We start from the raw sequence: 17,835 nt of genomic DNA, 5'->3' as shown, positions 1-17,835 counted from the left end.
GATCAGCACTTAAAATGTCAGAACTTCAAGACTATGGGCTAAGTGCTGGAAAGTGTTATTAGTGTCGGTTTAGTGTAGTTTTGTCAGTACAGACTCAATGGGCCAAAGGACCTCTTCTGGACTGTACAACTCTTATGTATAAGGACACCATGATCCCTTTATACCACAGCATTCTGCATACTCTACATTTAAATAACATCTGCTTTACTATTCTTCCTGCCTTAGTGGACCACTTCAGACTTTTCCCATATTATACTCCAGCTGTCAAATGTTTTCCTCCTCAATCTATCCCTTTTCAGATTCTATCCTCACAACTTTCCTTTCTTCTCCCCCCCACCTACCTCTGTATTATCAACAAATGTGGCAGTACACTCAGTCAGGCAGCACGGTGACATAGTGGTTAGCACTGCGGCCTCACGGCGCCAAGGACCTGGGTTCAATCCTGGCCCCTGCAGCAGGAGGCCATTCGGCCCATCATGTCTGCACCGGCCCTTGGAAAGAGCACCCTACCTAAGCTCACCTCTATTCTATCCCCGTAATCCAGTAACCCCGCCCAACCTTTTTGGACACCTAAAGGCAATTTAGCATGGCCAATCCACCTAACCTGCACATCTTTGGACTGTGGTTGGAAACCGGAGCACCCGGAGGAAACCCATGCAGACACGGAGAGAACGTGCAGACTCCGCACAGACAGTGACCCAAGCTGGGAATCGAACTTGGGACACTGGAGCTGTGAAGCAACTGCGCTAACCACAGTGCTACTGTGCAGCCCCATTTTCATTGCATTCTCCCCGTGTCTGCGTGGGTCTCACCACTAAGATGTGCAGGGTAGGTGGATTGGCCACGCTAAATTGCCAGTTAATTGGAATTTTTTTAAAAAAAGATTTAAAAACAAAAAAAAAATACACTTAGTTCCTTCAGTCATTAAAACAGATTGTAAATATTTGAAGACCCCAGCATTTATTCCTGTAGCACTCCACTGGTTACAGTTTGTCAATCTGAAAATGACCCATTTATCCTGACCCTGTTACCTGTTCATTAATCAATCCTCTATCCATACTAATATATCACCTCCAACACCATCAACTTTTATCTTCTGTCGTAACCTTTTATGTGGCTCCTTCTCAAATCCTTTTGGAAATTAAAATACTTCACATCTACTAGTTGCCCTTAATCCACCCTGCTTGGTACAACCTCAAAGAACTCTGATAAATTTACAATCTCGCTAAATATTGGCCAGGAAAGCAGGGTAAATACTGCTGCTCTTCTTCAGATGATACCAAGAAATCTTACATCTGACTGAACAGGTAGATAGAGTTTTGGTTTAATATCCCTTTTAAAAGATGATGGACAGGACTCTCTAGCCTGGGATGCCTGCAATGCAGGGATGCGATGGAGAATCGAGTATCAGGAAAATCGGGATAAGCGACATGCCAATTGCATCTATTTAGCAGGCCCGGTGCCCTATGCTCTGGCTTTCTGTGATTCTCTGGTCCCTATGACCTGTATACATGTGGGCGTGGATCACTTGTGGTCTCTACCAGCGAGGCCCACCGTGAAGTCCACATGCCATGGTCACGCTGGTAACAACCGAGCCCAACCCCACAACAATGCCCATTGCCTGCCCACGCGTCCTATACCAGACCCAGACCCCCCCTCCCTATCCCCGTGTAATGGGGGATCATTTATGGACCCCTATAATAGGAGGATCTCTCCCAGCCACGGGGACCTATGCCTAAAGCCCCCCCGGAAAATAGACTCCTGCCTGGAAGCTCAAGAGTAGTCTCGACAGGAGCATTGAGAGGAGCTGTGACCTGCGTATGGTTTGCACAGATCCATTACCTGCAAGCCATTTGTTGCTTTCTAGTAACGGAACCCCCCACAACCCCACCTAAAGGCAGCCCCCGTCCCATCCCCATGAGAAGAGATCCCTGTCTGAAAACTAGAAAGAAGTCTAGACAGGGGTAGTGAGAGCAATACAGCTGTAACACTTACCATGCAACAGTGTCCAAGGAGCACAGCTGTGGCAGTGTCTACAAACCATCTGAGCTTTGATTAGTTCATCTCCCTTCATGGTTCAGTGGACTAAATGATGAAACACCAATGTTTACATCAAAGAGAGCTAATGGCAGTGAAATCACATGCTTGAGTGTTTGGAATGCAATGCACTTAGTACTTGGAATGCACTTACCTCTCTTTGAAGTGGTCAATGCTTGTAAACATTGGGGTTTCACCACTTAGGCCACTGAACCATGAAGGGAGATGAATGAATCAAATCTGTAGGTGATTTGTAGAAGCTGTCAATCACAGGCCACTACTAGAAAGCTATGCATAGCTTACAGCTCATGGATCTGTGGGAACCGGAGGCAGGTCACAGCTGTTCTCCTTCATGGAATGGACACCTGGAGCTGCAAGATAAGTGTTACAGCTGTAATTCCTCTCACTTCCCCTGCCTAGACTGCGCTCTCGCTTCCAGACATGGGTTTCTTTTCGTGGGGGAAGGGTTAAGTCCCTTTGGGTGGGTGTCCCCTGTTACTGGGGTCCCTGTGTGTGTCTCCCTATTACTTGGATCCCTGTGGGGGGGTCTCCCCATTACGAAGGTCTCGAGGGGCTGGCAGGTAGAGTCAGCCCCGTATTTAACAGGTGGGTGGGGGGAAACCAGGCAATCTGGGGTTGGGGGGACTGTTGTGTGGGGAGTCCAGAACCTTTGTTCTGGGGGGGGGGTTGGTATGTAGCAGAGGGTGATGGCGGGATGACCAGGGGATGGGCAGTAGTGTCGGGCGCGGTGTCCACGCAAGGACCACCATTGCCGTGCCTGCAGGACAGCCATCTTGCTGTGCACTGTGGCCTATTGGTTGCGCAGAGTGACACTGGCCGTATGGGTGCACCCAACCCCTCCCTTCAACCCCATCCACAACCAGATGCCACCTGTCAGCGGGGCATCACGCAGCCCACCCAAGGGCAATGCCCGCAGTAACCCCTAAAGCAGGGCGCTGGACGAGAGCCACAGACTCTACCACTGGCATGGGTAGTGTCAGCCACCAGTACCCCTGCAGGCAGGGGCGGCTGCTGGGGCCAGCGATCCCTGCGGTGCAGGGCACCGACGGCGCCAGGGGTGTGATGCGGAGAGCAGGTGCCGAGTTGAGACCACTCCGGAATCTTGCAGACCTCTGTGCACAGGTGCATCTGTCCCATAACAGAGGCCGTATATGCCTGCTCGGTACATCGGCCGAGTCCACCAGGATATCCGGGCTACTGGGGCGATGTATGGGGTCTGACCTGGGGACCCCGGCCCATGACCATCTCCACCGTTTTCCCATCTCTTCCCCCCAGCGCCCTTCTGCAGCCCATCCATCACATCCTTTCGAAAGAGCAAGTTAGAACTTTTATGCACGTTTGTATTTCACAAAGAACATGTGAACTAACAGCTTGTGCCACAGGCCCTAACACTATCCTATGTGCTGCACCAGTGCCATCTTAACTTGTGTCTACATTCCTTGCGTTACAGACCCTAATGCTGTGTTTAGAGGGATCCTCAGGGGCACATCAGGAGCGTACACGGCCGACTATGAATCCCATCCTGTGACCTGGGTCCTCTCTGGAAAAATCGGGCCTGGATGGGCCCGACAGTTGATAGGGTGTCCCATGTGGCATGGTGCCACACTGTTCTGCCTGTTGCCCATTGGAAGCGGCAGAGACAGGAGGGAGATGGCTCAGTCTGAGGGGCTGCTGTGTTCCAGAACATCTCCTGCGGGAGTCACTGGCACGGGCTCTATCACCTCTTCCTCTTCCCTTGGGGTGCCCGATGGCCCCCAGACTACCCCGTGGGACGTGGGTGTGACCAGAACGAACTAGTGGGGCTCCCTCGTCACCTGGCGCCACCAATTCTGGAGGCCCACTCTTGTCTCGACATGGGTCTCCATGCTCGCCGTCATGGAGCCCAGCAACTGGGCCAACTCCCTCTGGGACTGTGCCACATTACTCAGTGACTGTGCCATCTCGCTCCGGGACTGGCCAGGTCAGCCAGTGCCCAGGCAATGCCAACAACACCCCCAGCCATAACCTGTTCTGACTAGGCCAAGCTCTGGAGCACTGCTGCAATGTTCAGGCAGCCTGCAAAAACATCATACAGATCCACATTACTTTGCATCCGCCACACGGCTAGTCATTTCTCTAGTTTATGCCCTCCTGTAGTTTGCTACTTTCCTCTAAACCATTTACTATGTTGTCAGTTTTGTAGCATCTACAAACTTCAAAATTGTATTCCTGTACAAACAATGGTTGTAATACCAACCCCTGGGGAACCCCACTCTCTGGCAGTCAGTAGCACATCCATTCACTATTACTTCTGCCATCATTAGTCAGCCAATTATCTATCCAAGTTACCATCATCCCCTGAATTCAATGTCTTAATTCTTAGTTTTGAATACACTCAAAATGTGGGGTTCTGAAAGAATTATCTTGCAGATATTAACCTCCCCCCCGACTTTAGGCTCCTGTATGTTGCAGCTATTTTACTGTAAATAGTGTTTTTCATTGCTGATCGTAACATAACAATAATAATAATAATCTTTATTGTCACAAGTAGGCTTACAATGCAATGAAGTTACTGTGAAAATCCTTTAGTCGCCACATTCCGGCGCCTGTTCGGGTACACAGAGGGAGAATTTAGAATGTCCAAATTACCTAACAGTCCGTCTTTCGGGACTAGTGGGAGGAAACCGGAACACCCGGAGGAAACCCACGCAGACACGGGGAGAACGTGCAGACTCCGCACAGACAGTGACCCAGTCGGGAATCGAACTTGGTGGGACCCTGGTGCTGTGAAGCAATAGTGGGGGTGGGGGAGAATGGTGTAGCGGCATGGAGTTGGGGGAAGATCATAGAGTGGGGAGAGTGAGGAGGTGGAGGAGATTGAGTGGAGGGGATCAGAGCGAGGACAAAATCACAGATAGGTAGGAATAAACTTGAAAGTGGGAGTGATTGGGAGTGTGGGTGATTGTGGAGCAGGAAGCAGATAAGCTCATTTGTCTGGGAGAATACTCAATCCTCCTGACTCACATAATGTGAGCAATCCAACCTTGCTCATTTGTCTCCTTTACCCTGTTGGGTTTCCTGAGCCTGGGAAATATGGTCAAAATGGGTAAAAATGGAAAAATACTTGTAAAAATGGGGCACTCAGGCTCATTAAAAGTTTTGACCAGTACATTGATTTCCTGTTTGGCTTCTGTTAAAAACTGCAAGTGAGTGGATTTGAGCTGGTATGGGAATCATTTTTGAATTTTTTCATATTTTACCGTCTCACCTAAATCCACTTATTCTTGGGGTTAAATAACAAAGTTGTAAGCAAAAGATCACCTGACAATGAGGTTAGAAGTTGTCTTCAGGGAGTTTGGTAACTCCCCTTTGCTCGATATGTGAAGGTTGGAATTATTTTAAAGTAAACAGAGAAAATCCTGAAAATAAATTGTCTCCCTGTGTATTAGTGAGTTAATGCAGGCATAGAACAACATGGTACAGCAGGAAAATCTCAGGTTTCCTGCTTTGTGCTGATCCGTGCTGGAGTAGCAGTCGAGATTAGAACAGTACAGCACAGAACGGGCCCTTCAGCCCTCGATGTTGTGCCGAGCAATGATCACCCTACTCAAGCCCACGTATACCTATACCAGTAACACAACAACCCCCATTAACCTTATTTTTTTAGGACACTAAGGACAATTTAGCCTGGCCAATCCACCTAACCCGCACATCTTTGGACTGTGGGAGGAAACCGGAGCACCCGGAGGAAACCCATGCACACCCGGGGAGGACGTGCAGACTCCACACAGACAGTGACCCAGCCAGGAATCGAACCTGGGACCCTGGAGCTGTGAAGCATTTATGCTAACCACCATGCTACTGTGCTGCCCTAGAGTTTAACTCTGTATCCTGTCATTGTGGAAAGGAAATCACAGCAGGTTTCCATAAGCTTTTGCTATGCAGCAACCCTTGCTGGAAATGTGCATATTTGAACAAAAACTGAAGATCGGTTGGATTCTATTGTGATGCACTCAGGTGTTGAAAAGTTTGTCAACACGCCACAGCAACACTCATTGGCCAGTTGTGACCACTTGGATGACAAAAAGAGCAGGTGTAGAACCAATATTCCAGGAAGGATTCATGGCCTTTATGAATGAGGAGAGGAGTAATCAGTAATGGGGTTGTGTGAGGAGGGTATTGTTGTGTTATTCACCCTGGGGTAACATGGACTGTAACACGGTGCAGATAAACTATAAAGCATACACCAAACGTAGGCATTGGTTCAATACGATTTATTAAATTTCTATAACTATGCACACAGCTGGCTGTGGGTTGATACTCTGCTACTCTAAGTATACTAACTCTAACTAACTAGACAAGGCTAGCTCTGATCCACGTGTAGAAGGTGCTGACTGATATATACACCCTGACTGTCACTACAGTTGTCACCAGTGGAAAGAGGCGGAGTGCTGATGCCTTGTATGTTTTATAGTTGGAAGCCCCCCTCTGGTGTTCTGTCTGGTGATTGGTTGTGTTCTGTCCTGTATGTTGATTGGCTCACCTGGGTGTCTATCACTCCCTGTTTTTACCTCATGATGTGCATGGGTGCATATTATGACAGGTATAAGGTACCAAAGCTGAATTTGAGAAGCATGTTTTTTCAAGTGCAAGTCAGTAATTACAAATCTGACATGCCTCAATCCAAACTGAGATAGAACAGTACAGGCTCTTCAGACCACGATGTTGTGCCGACCATTTATCCTAATCTAAGATCAACCTAACCTACACCCCTTCAATTTACTGCTGTCCATGTGCCTGTCCAAGAGTCGCTTAAATGTTCCGAATGACTCTGACTCCACCACCTCTGCTGGCGGTGCATTCCACGCAGCACCACTCACTGTATAAAGAACCTACCTTTGATATCTCCCCTATACCTTCCTCCAGTCACCTTAAAATTATGTCCCCTTGTGACAGCCATTTCCGCCCTGGGGAAAAGTCTCTGGCGAACCACTCTATCCATGCCTCTCATCACCTTGTACACCTCTATCAAGTCACCTCTCTGCCTTCTTCACTCCAGTGAGAAAAGCCCTAGCTCCCTCAACCTTTCTTCATAAGACATGCCTGCCATTCCAGGCAGCATCCTGATAAATCTCCTCTGCACCCTCTCCAAAGCATCCACATCCTTCCGATAATGAGGCGACCAAAACTGGACACAATATTCCAAGTGTGGTCTAACTAGGGTTTTATAAAGCTGCAGCAAAACCTCACAGCTCTTAACATAGAACATAGAACAGTACAGCACAGAACAGGCCCTTCGGCCCTCGATGTTGTGCCGAACAATGATCACCCTACTTAAACCCACGTAACCTGTATACCCATAACCCAACAATCCCCCCATTAACCTTACACTACGGGCAATTTAGCATGGCCAATCCACCTAACCCGCACATCTTTGGACTGTGGGAGGAAACCGGAGCACCCGGAGGAAACCCACGCACACACGGGGAGGACGTGCAGACTCCACACAGACAGTGACCCAGCCGGGAATCGAACCTGGGACCCTGGAGCTGTGAAGCATTGATGCTAACCACCATGCTACCGTGAGGCCCAATCCCTCTTAAACTCAATCCCTCTGTTAATGAAAGCCAACACACAATATGCCTTCTTAACAACTCTATCAACCTGGGTGGCAACTTTGAGGGATCTATGTACGTGGACCCCAGGATCTCTCTGTTCCTCCACACTTCCAAGAATCCTGCCTTTAACCCTGTTTTCAGCACTCAAATTTGACCTTCCAAAATGAATAACTTCATATTTATCTCGGTTGAAGTCCATCTGCCACTTCTCAGCCCAGCTCTGCATCCTATTAATGTCCTGTTGTAACCTGCAACAGCCCTCAACACTATCTACAACTCCACCAATCTTTGTGTCATCGGCAAACTTACCAATCCACCCTTCCACTTCCTCATCCAAGTCATTAAGACCACAAAGAGCAGAGGTCCCAGAACAGATCCCTGCGGGACACTACTGGTCACCGACCACCAGGCTGAATACTTTCCATTGTCATGTGAGAGTACCTTTAAGAAATGGGTGTTATCAGTGATGTCAGAGTGTGGGTGGAGCTGGGCTGTCTGTCAGCTTTTTACTTTTGTTTTTGAAACGAAAAAGTATATTTACTGTGTGCATTTCTTAAAGGATAGTGAAAAGGTGAAAAAACCATCTTGAAGTTAATGGTTTATTTTATTTTCTTGGGGGAGGTGTCATGTGAGAGTACCTTTAAGGAATGGGTGTTTAAGAAATGTACCTTTAAGAAATGGGTGTTTATCAGTAATGTCAGAGTGGGTGGAGCTGGGCCTCTGTCAGCTTTTTACTTTTGTTTTCGGCTGTTTGCTGCAGGGTATGTTTTAGTTTCATTTTCAGAACTGGATAGCTGCAGTCACAGCCAGAAGGTGTATTAGAGTCTCTCTCTGTAACCTAAAGACAGTAAATCGATCCTGGTGATTTAAAACTAATAACTACTCTCAGTAGTGACATTAACCTGATGTGCTTCTGTTGAAAGGTTTTGTTTTAAGTCTTATGGACTAAAAGGAAAGTAAGAATTAATTACCCCCATTCTTTGGGGGTTGTATTTGAATTAATGGTTGCTAAGATGTTCACTGTATGTTTTAAAAAGGTTAACTTGAGTTCATAGAATAAACATTGTTTTACTTTTAAAAATACTTTTCCATTTTTGCTGTACTACTACTGTAGAATGGGCCGTGCGCTCCCCATACCACAATCTAGTAAAACTTGCGGGTCAGGTGAACTCCATGATACACTTTGGGGTTCTCTAAACCCTGGCCCATAACACCATCCACTACCACTCGCTCTCTTCTTTCGGCCAGCCAATTCTATATCCAGACAGCCAAATTTCCCTGTTTCCCATGCCCCTAACTTTCTGAATGAGCCTACCATGGGGAACCTTATCAAATGCCTTACTGAAATCCATATACACCACATCCACTGCCCGACCTTCATCAATGTGTCTCGTCACATCCTCAAAGAATTCAATGAAGCATGACTTGCCCCTCACAAAGCCATGCTGACTATCTTTAATCAAACTATGTTTTTCTAAATAATCATAAACCCTATCTCTCAGAACCCTTTCCAATATTTTGCTCACCACAGACTTAAGACTGAAGGGTCTGCAATTCTCAGGGATTTCCCTATTCCCTTTCTTGAACAGGGGAAGAACATTCGCCTTCCTCCAATCATTCGGTACTACTCCAGTGGAGAATGAGGACACAAAGATCATCGCCAACGGCGCAGCAATCTCCTCCCTCGCTTTCCGTAGTAACCTTGGGTATATCCTGTCCGGCCCAGGGGACTTATCTATCCGAATGCTTTTCAAAATTTCCAGCACATCCTCCTTCTTAATATCAACCTGTTCGAGTCTATTAACCTGGTTCACACTGTTCTCATGAGCAACAAGGTCCCTCCCTCTAGTGAATACTGAAGCAAAGTATTCATTTAGGGCCTCCCCCATCTCCTCAGACTCCGAGGTACAAGTTCCCTCCACTATCCCTGATCGGCCCTACTCTCACTCTGATCATCCTCTTATTTCTCATATAAGTATAGGACGCCTTGGGGTTTTCCCTAATCCTTCCTGCCAGGGCTCTTTCATGCCCCGTTCTAGCTCTCCTAAGTCCATTTTTGAGTTCCTTCCTGGCTACCTTGTAACCCTAGAGCCATGCCAGATCCTTGCTTCCTCAACCTTGTGTAAGCTTCCTTCTTCCTCTTGACTAGAAGCTCCACTTCTGTTGTCATCCAAGGCTCCTTCACCTTCCCATTCTTTCCTCATCTCAGTGGGACAAAACTATCCAGCACTCGCAGCAAGTGCTCCTTAAACAATCCCCACATTACTGTTGTGCATTTCTCCAAGAACAACTGTTCCCACTTTATGCTCCCCAGCTCCTGTCTAATAGCATAAATAGTATAATTTCCCCTCCCCCAATTAAATATCTTCCCATACTGTCTGTTCCTATCCCTCTCCATGACTATGGTAAAGGTCAAGGAGTTGTGGTCACTGTCACCGAAATGCTCTCCCACCGAGACATCTAACACCTGGCCTGGTTTGCTGCCGAGCACCAAATCCAATCTGGCCTCTCCCCTGGTCAGCCCAATACTGTGGCCCAACTTTACTGTGCATCTAACTATTGTTTACCTGACCTGGGAGCAGTTAATATTGATAATGTGTTCATCTCCCAGCACTAAAATCTCTTATCATTAATCACACAAACAAATCATATAATGCAACTATAAAAACACATAACAGATTGTCCTGAGGTATGTTTAAGATCATTGCTGAAATAGCAACAATTCCCTCCATAATCATGGACTTTATTCCTCTGCACTTGTGCAATTCAAAAAATCTTGGCCATTGATGGCTCTTGTAAATGCTGTTCAAGCAGTTCATGCAGATAAGCACAAGCTTTAAAATAGTGTACAGGTAATGCTGTTGTGGGTTACTGTTCCAAAGAACAAAATCCCGGATAATTTATATATCGCTGAAGAGTTGTAAGAATTTAAACTGTTCTTGTTTGTTGCAGGTCAGAGCGGTGCTGGTAACAACTGGGCCAAAGGACATTACACTGAAGGTGCTGAACTGGTTGACTCTGTTCTGGATGTGGTGAGGAAGGAAGCTGAGAGTTGTGATTGTCTGCAGGGATTTCAGCTCACCCATTCACTGGGTGGTGGCACTGGTGCTGGCATGGGCACACTCCTCATCAGCAAGATCCGTGAAGAATACCCAGACAGAATCATGAACACATTTAGTATTGTACCATCACCAAAAGTGTCAGACACTGTAGTAGAACCTTATAATGCCACTCTGTCTGTCCATCAGCTTGTGGAGAACACTGATGAGACTTACTGTATTGATAATGAGGCTCTTTATGACATCTGTTTCCGTACCCTTAAGCTGACAACTCCCACTTACGGTGACCTGAACCACCTGGTGTCAGCCACCATGAGTGGTGTAACAACCTGTCTGCGTTTCCCTGGTCAGCTCAATGCTGACCTGCGTAAACTAGCAGTGAACATGGTCCCCTTCCCCCGTCTGCACTTTTTTGTGCCAGGTTTTACTCCTCTGACCAGCCGTGGCAGTCAGCAGTACCGTGCCCTCACCGTACCTGAACTTACCCAACAGATGTTTGACGCCAAGAACATGATGGCTGCCTGTGACCCTCGCCATGGCCGCTACCTGACCGTTGCTGCTGTTTTCCGAGGGCGCATGTCCATGAAAGAGGTGGATGAGCAGATGTTGAATGTGCAGAACAAAAACAGCACTTATTTTGTTGAATGGATCCCCAATAACGTTAAGACAGCTGTCTGTGACATCCCACCTAGAGGTCTCAAAATGTCTGCCACATTCATTGGCAATACAACAGCCATTCAGGAGCTGTTTAAACGCATCTCTGAGCAGTTTACTGCCATGTTCCGAAGGAAAGCTTTCTTGCATTGGTACACTGGTGAGGGCATGGAAGAGACTGAGTTCACTGAGGCAGAGAGTAACATGAATGACCTGGTATCTGAGTACCAGCAATACCAGGATGCCACATCTGGAGAGGAGGCTGAAGAGGAAGAATTAGGTGGAGAAGAAAATTAAGCTATATATTGTGTATTATCTACAAAGCTTCAGAAGTGCATGTCCTCTTTTGCCATTCTGCACTTTCTTGTTTTGATATCAAATGCTACTTTGTAAGGGAATAAATTTAAATAATTGCAATGCAGTTTTGTTGGAGTGTTGTTTTCAAATTTTGAATCCAATGTGTTTGTATTATTTAATGAGAGATCTTCAACCCCAGACAGATAGTGATCCATTGCTAAATTGATCTATAAAATGTACAGTAGCTGTGCGAAGATATTTTAATTATATAAAGATTGGTACGACGAAAGAAAAAGACTTTTAATGAGATACGTTCAGATATAAAATAATTCAAAAATTACTATTCTGTATCTTAATAAAAATCTTCAGTTGATCTACTGGTCTACAAAACCTTACTTCCTGCTGTCACATATTGCCATTTTAAATTCCCAGTATCGCTTTTGTTATGGAAGTTGCCTATGTAAACGCATCACCTTGTAATTGCATAATATGGCCACAGGGTTACTTTTCCCACCGGCCTGCTAAATGCTTTCTAAACATTTGCCATGAACATTTTTGATCCACCTTTTTTCCCTCAATAGCTGAAATTTCTATGTCCAAAGTAATGGTTATACTAAATATATATTTTTAATGGCATAATTTGTGATTAAAATGTATCCATTGAATTGTCTTTTGTGTCTTTTAATGTCTTCTTAAAAGTTTTTACTTGAAGCTCTCAACCTTTCCCAAAAACTTAGGTTTGGACTTTATGGGGAAGAAATTTGTTTATGTATTGCTGCCTCCTAATGGTGCTACGTACAGTCTACATGAATTCCTTGGGACCAAGCAATGCCGTGCGTTGCACAGTTCATGGCCACAACAGTTGTCTGCTCCGGGAATTGGTGTTGTCTGCGTATAGCACCATTCGGATGCCGCATCATGCAAACAAGTTTATCTTATATTTTTATCCAGATGTGAGCTGAATTTGGGTTGTACAGTCTGCATGTGCAATGTACCTAATTCTACAGGGTGCATTGGTCTTGCATACTCTTGGAATGTTTTTTATCTTCTCAATTTGCAATCCATCTTTCCAATTTGAAGAAAAACTGAAAGACAAGTTTCAAAAATGTAATTGAAGTAAAGTTTGCATTGAGTTTCTTATGCAGAATGTGTGTGTGAGGAAAATATGGCCACTGGTTACATGCATAGCTAAATTTTGGAAAATGTACTAAAGCAAGAGATGCTGAAATTAAAAAGCTGGAGATTTTCTCAAACTTCAATCTTCAAAAACAGTTAACTTTTGAAGACATTTATTATTTAATCTGTAATTTGCTCATACTCAGGAGAGGTCATTAACACTGGTGAGACAGGAAAGGGCAGACTTAGTTTCAAGCACATAGTCTTTTGAATATAAATGTTTTAAGTTTGATTTTGCAATCTATCTGAAGGAAACATAAAGAAAGTGAGGGGGTGAGCCTCTGGCCTCTAATTGCCCATGGGCAGAGTGAATGGTCAGTTAAGGGTGAACTGAGTGGCAGTGGTTAGGAGACGTAATTGTCTGAGTGGGTATTTCAAAAGGAAAGAGGAGTAGTGATGGCAGTAAATAAAAGTGTTAGGAAGAGAAGTTAATAGGGTAAAGGATGTTGGGAGAGTGACTGAGTGGAGCTATATTTTTCTCCAATCCTACTCCAAATTCATTCCTACCACACCATTCAGCCGCCCACCAAAATCAAACAAGCAAAAAAGAAGTAGAAAAGGAAGGAGTGAGGAAGAAAGTTTGAAGATAAATGAAGAGTAGAAGATGCGTGAATGGAAAAGAAACAGGGAGGGAACAAAAAACATTCTGTGACTTAATATTGGCAATACAACAGGAGATGAACTTCCCTACATTTCTACACAGACATTTTGAGAGTACCTCATTGGCTGTAAAGCACTTAAAAGACATCTTGAGATTATGAAATACAAAATGTAAAATATTAATCAGTAGCAGAGGGTGGAATCCGAACATGACAGTTTGGCACACAGCTTAATTATAAGCCTGTACATTGGAACTTGTAATACTAATATAAAGACAGTATGCGTGACATCTATTTACCACATCCAATTATCAGCCCCCAGTAATCTTGCAACATCTCAAGGCTATATGGCTGGCACCTTAATAAAAAAATATATCTTCATGCAATTGTTGTTTGGCAAACTATGCCCTGTTGATACACTTCACTCATTCTTCCATGATAAATAGTGTCCACATTTAGCATTAAACTGCCCTATATAAACCCTGTAATTGCACAACCTGGCCATGGAGTGGTGATAAAATTATTCAATACATTTCTCACACTGTTTTGCATCCTTTTTTGGTCATGAACTGAAATTGATGGTGTTCAAAATAGGGTTTGAGCAGTTTTGTTCAGAATAAAAAGTCTTATAATAACATTGGGTGCGATCCTCTGGCCACGGTGCAGCATGGCCGGTGAAAGCCGGGAGACACCGCTCCCAGGATCTACCCGGCTCGCAACGCCTTGTGAGATTCAATGCAACCTCGCGAGACGTTGCAAGGGGAATCCTGCCCAAAATGAGCGGAATCACGTTTTAGTAAATCTGCATATCCGAGCGAGGCAGTAAGCCTTACTCTAATGTGCAGATTCCCAAGGTACCTGATGCTTTGGGATTCAATCTCTTTGCCTTGGGGACCATAGGCGAGCACCATTTGATACTGGTGCCCACAAACGGGGACCCTCCCATGTTGCGTTCAGGCTGAGGGAGACGTTGGGGATTCTATTCAGGGTCTCCAAGATCTCTCTCGCTACAATGGGGAGTTACAGCTAGTGGAGCTTCCCATTGTAAAAAAATGGGTCTATGTGCCGCTTCGATCCCGCGTTATCTTTTCAGGCCCCTTATTCAAAGCAAGTTGCGTTGAATAGCCATGTGTTTCTCGGCACTGCAAGGCTAAACGTGCTCACTCGGGAACTTTGTTTGTTTCTGGGAAGTTTGTGCCCATTAGCTTTATTTTATATCTTTTATTGCTTATTACTTATTGAAGTTTCCAGTACTTCTTCCAAAACCATGAACTTGCACTTGATATTTTTTTGTTTATGAATTTGATTGTCAGCATGTGCAGTCTATATAATTTCTGTGTATTTAGCTCAGGGAGAGGCTCTTTCCTCTTTAATTTGAGTTTGCTTTTCAAAAATGTAAATTGTATTTTGAAGAAAATTGATTCTCATTGATCGAGATCATAGAATCCCTACAGTGCAGAAGGATGCCATTCGACCCATTGAGTCTGCATCAATCCTTCATAAAAGCACCCTATCCAATTTTATGATTATTTAGAAAAACACTTTGATTAAAGATAGTCAGCGTGGCTTTGTGAGGGGCAGGTCATGCCTCACAGGCCTCATTGAATTCTTTGAGGATGTGACGAGACACATTGTGAAGGCCAGGCAGTGGATGTGGTGTATATGGATTTCAGTAAGGCATTTGATAAGGTTCCCATGGTAGGCTCATTCAGAAAGTTGGGGGGCATGGGACACAGGGAAATTTGGCTGTCTGGATACAGAATTGGCTGGCCGAAAGAAGACAGCGAGTGATAGTGAATGGAAAGTATTCCGCCTGGAGGTCCATGACCAGTGATGTCCCACAAGGATCTGTTCTGAGACCTCTGCTCTTTGTAGTTTATATAAATGACTTGGATGAGGAAGTGGAAGGGTGGGTTAGTAAATTTGCCGATGACATGAAGGTTGGGGGAGTTGTAGATAGTTTTGAGGGTTGTTGCAGGTTACAACAGGACATTAACAGGATGCAGAGCTGGGCTGAGAAGTGGCAGAAGGACTTCAACCTCAATAAATATGAAGTTATCCATTTTGGAAGGTCGAATTTGAATGCTGACTACAGGGTTAAAGGAAGTGTGGAGGAACAGAGGGATCTTGGGGTCAACGTACATAGATCCCTCAAAGTTGCCACCCAGGTTGATAGGGTTGTTAAGAAGGCGTATGGTATGTTGGCTTTCATCAATAGGGGGATTGGGTTTAAGAGCCGCGAGGTTTTGCTGCAGCTTTATAAAACGCTAGTTAGACCACACTTGGAATATTGTGTCCAGTTCTGGTTGCCTCATTATAGGAAGGATGCTTTGGAGAGGGTACAGGGTTTATCAGGATGCTGCCTGGACAGGAGTGCATGACTTATGAAGAAAGGTTGAAGGAGCTAGAGCTTTTCTCACTGGAGCGAAGAAGGCAGAGAGATGACGATAGAGGTGCACAAGGTGATGAGAGGCATGGATAGAGTGGATAGCCAGAGACTTTTCCCCAGAAATGGCTGTCACGAGGGGACATAATTTTTAAGTGATTGGAGGAAGGTATAGGGGAGATGTCAGAGGTAGGTTCTTTACACAGGGAGTGGTGGATGTGTGGAATGCACTGCTAGCAGTGGTTGCGGAGCCAGAGTCATCAGGGACATTTAAGCGACTCTTGGGCAGACACATGGGCAGCAATAAATTGAAGGGGTGTAGGTTAGGTTGATCTTAGATTAGGATAAATGGCCGTTGATGCAACCATCAATTCACAAAAGACAGAGAGCTGAAGTGAACAGTGGTTTTAATCAGCTAGATCTGTGCCTGCCTGCGACTGCCCTGTGCTGAGAGCCGCCTACAGGCTGCAGATCTATATACCTCCTCTGAGAGGGCGGAGCCAGGGGCGGAGCCCACATGGGCACCAACATGATACAATGTAATGTAATACAATGGTGGTCCATAGGTGGAGTCCACAGGGCATCAACATAATACAATGTAATGTAATACAATGGTGAATGGTCGCAATAATACATTCACCACATTCATCCCCTGTTAAAAATTGAAATCCAGTGGGGGTGAAGTGGGCTCACACGTTGAGTCTGTCCAGTGTCTTGATCGTTCGCTGCGATCGCCTGAGCTCTGGTTTCGCTGCGGGCACGGGTGTTGAACTCGTCGCTGCGATCACGGGTGTTGAACGCGTCGCTGCGGACACGGGTGTTGACTCTGGGTGCGTGTCTTCACTCCTGTAGTCCGGTGGGGGGAAAGGGTGTAGGAGGGGAGGGTGTAAGCCATATAGGGGCGAGGGCGATGTTCGGTGTAGGGTGGGGGGGGGGTTGTATGTGATGGTCGCAGGGGAACCTGCGGGTGCCAGGTCCCGGAGGGAGACTGTATCTTGTCGGCCGTCGTGGTGCTGGCGTGAAGGAGCTGGACCCTCTCGACCAAGGGGTCGGACTTATGGCTCCTCAAGTGCTTTCGGAGGAGGACAGGGCCCGGTGTCGTCAGCCAGGACGGAAGCGAGACCCTGGAGGTGGATTTCCGTGTCTGGGTGTACGAAGCTGTAGTAATCCACGGGAGACAGGAGTTCCATCACCACACCAATATTTATTTACAATAACGATATTACAGGAGCAGCTACAAACAGTGCTGCTAGCAGTCCAGTCAACTTAAGACTGGCTCACAAAGCCTTCATAGGTGCTTATATGGGCCCCCTCAATGAGCTATCATTGAGGGAGCTCATACTCCAATTGGTCAACCAATAAAGCCAATTGGAGGTCATTACACCCCTCCCCCCCCCCCCCCCAAGGTCCGAGGAATTCCTGCCAGCTGGCATTCCTCTGAGCTTCTTCCTGCTCCTCATGTCTGGGTCTGTCGCCTCTGTGTCGTCTGCCAGGTCGTTCTCCAAAGTGGGCGGGGTGTACCTTATAGGTGCCCGTCTTTTCCTTGACGACCTCCTTGGAAGTTGTTCTTCCTCCTCGCGACACCTCCCCAAGAGAGGTGTCGCGGCGGCCTCATCGAACGTGTCCATCTCCGACTCTTGACGAGTGGATGACGGGGTCTGGAGAAATTGCTCGGGGCTGGGGTGTGGGTATCCTTTCCGTCTGGGCTATCCCAGCTTGAGGCGTTCCTGCTTCGCCTGCCTCCAGGTGTGGTTCCGCTGCCCTTATTTGGTCTAGGTGTTTCTTCAGCACCTTACCTCCTATCGAAACCTCATAGGATATGGGCCCTGTTTGGGACTCTACCGTGCCTTTGACCCACGTTGGTCCATTCCCATAATTCTTGACCTAAACCGGTGCCCCCACCTGGAAATGTCTCTGTTGCCGACTATTATCATGCCACCTGCGTTGGGCCTCCTGTTGTTTCTCCACTTTCCCCGTTAAATTTGGGAAAAGGAGACTCAGCCTCATTC

General features: G+C 46.2%; 1 protein-coding gene across 3 annotated transcripts in view; it reads left to right on the top strand.

Moving 5' to 3' along the window:
* LOC119955589 (tubulin beta chain-like) overlaps nucleotides 1-11,785 on the top strand; it is a 152,048-nt gene extending 140,263 nt beyond the window's left edge. For all 3 annotated transcript variants that reach the window (XM_038781936.1, XM_038781938.1, XM_038781937.1), the window contains one exon: nucleotides 10,608-11,785. In XM_038781936.1, the coding sequence (XP_038637864.1) occupies nucleotides 10,608-11,665 (1,058 nt within the window). In that variant the 3' untranslated portion in view covers nucleotides 11,666-11,785. The remainder of the gene's footprint in view (nucleotides 1-10,607) is intronic.
* The last annotated feature ends 6,050 nt before the right edge of the window (nucleotides 11,786-17,835 follow it).

Source organism: Scyliorhinus canicula, chromosome 21 (assembly GCF_902713615.1).
Source record: "Scyliorhinus canicula chromosome 21, sScyCan1.1, whole genome shotgun sequence".
In the NCBI taxonomy this organism is placed as follows: domain Eukaryota; kingdom Metazoa; phylum Chordata; class Chondrichthyes; order Carcharhiniformes; family Scyliorhinidae; genus Scyliorhinus; species Scyliorhinus canicula.
This window is presented reverse-complemented; position numbering and strand designations above follow the sequence as displayed.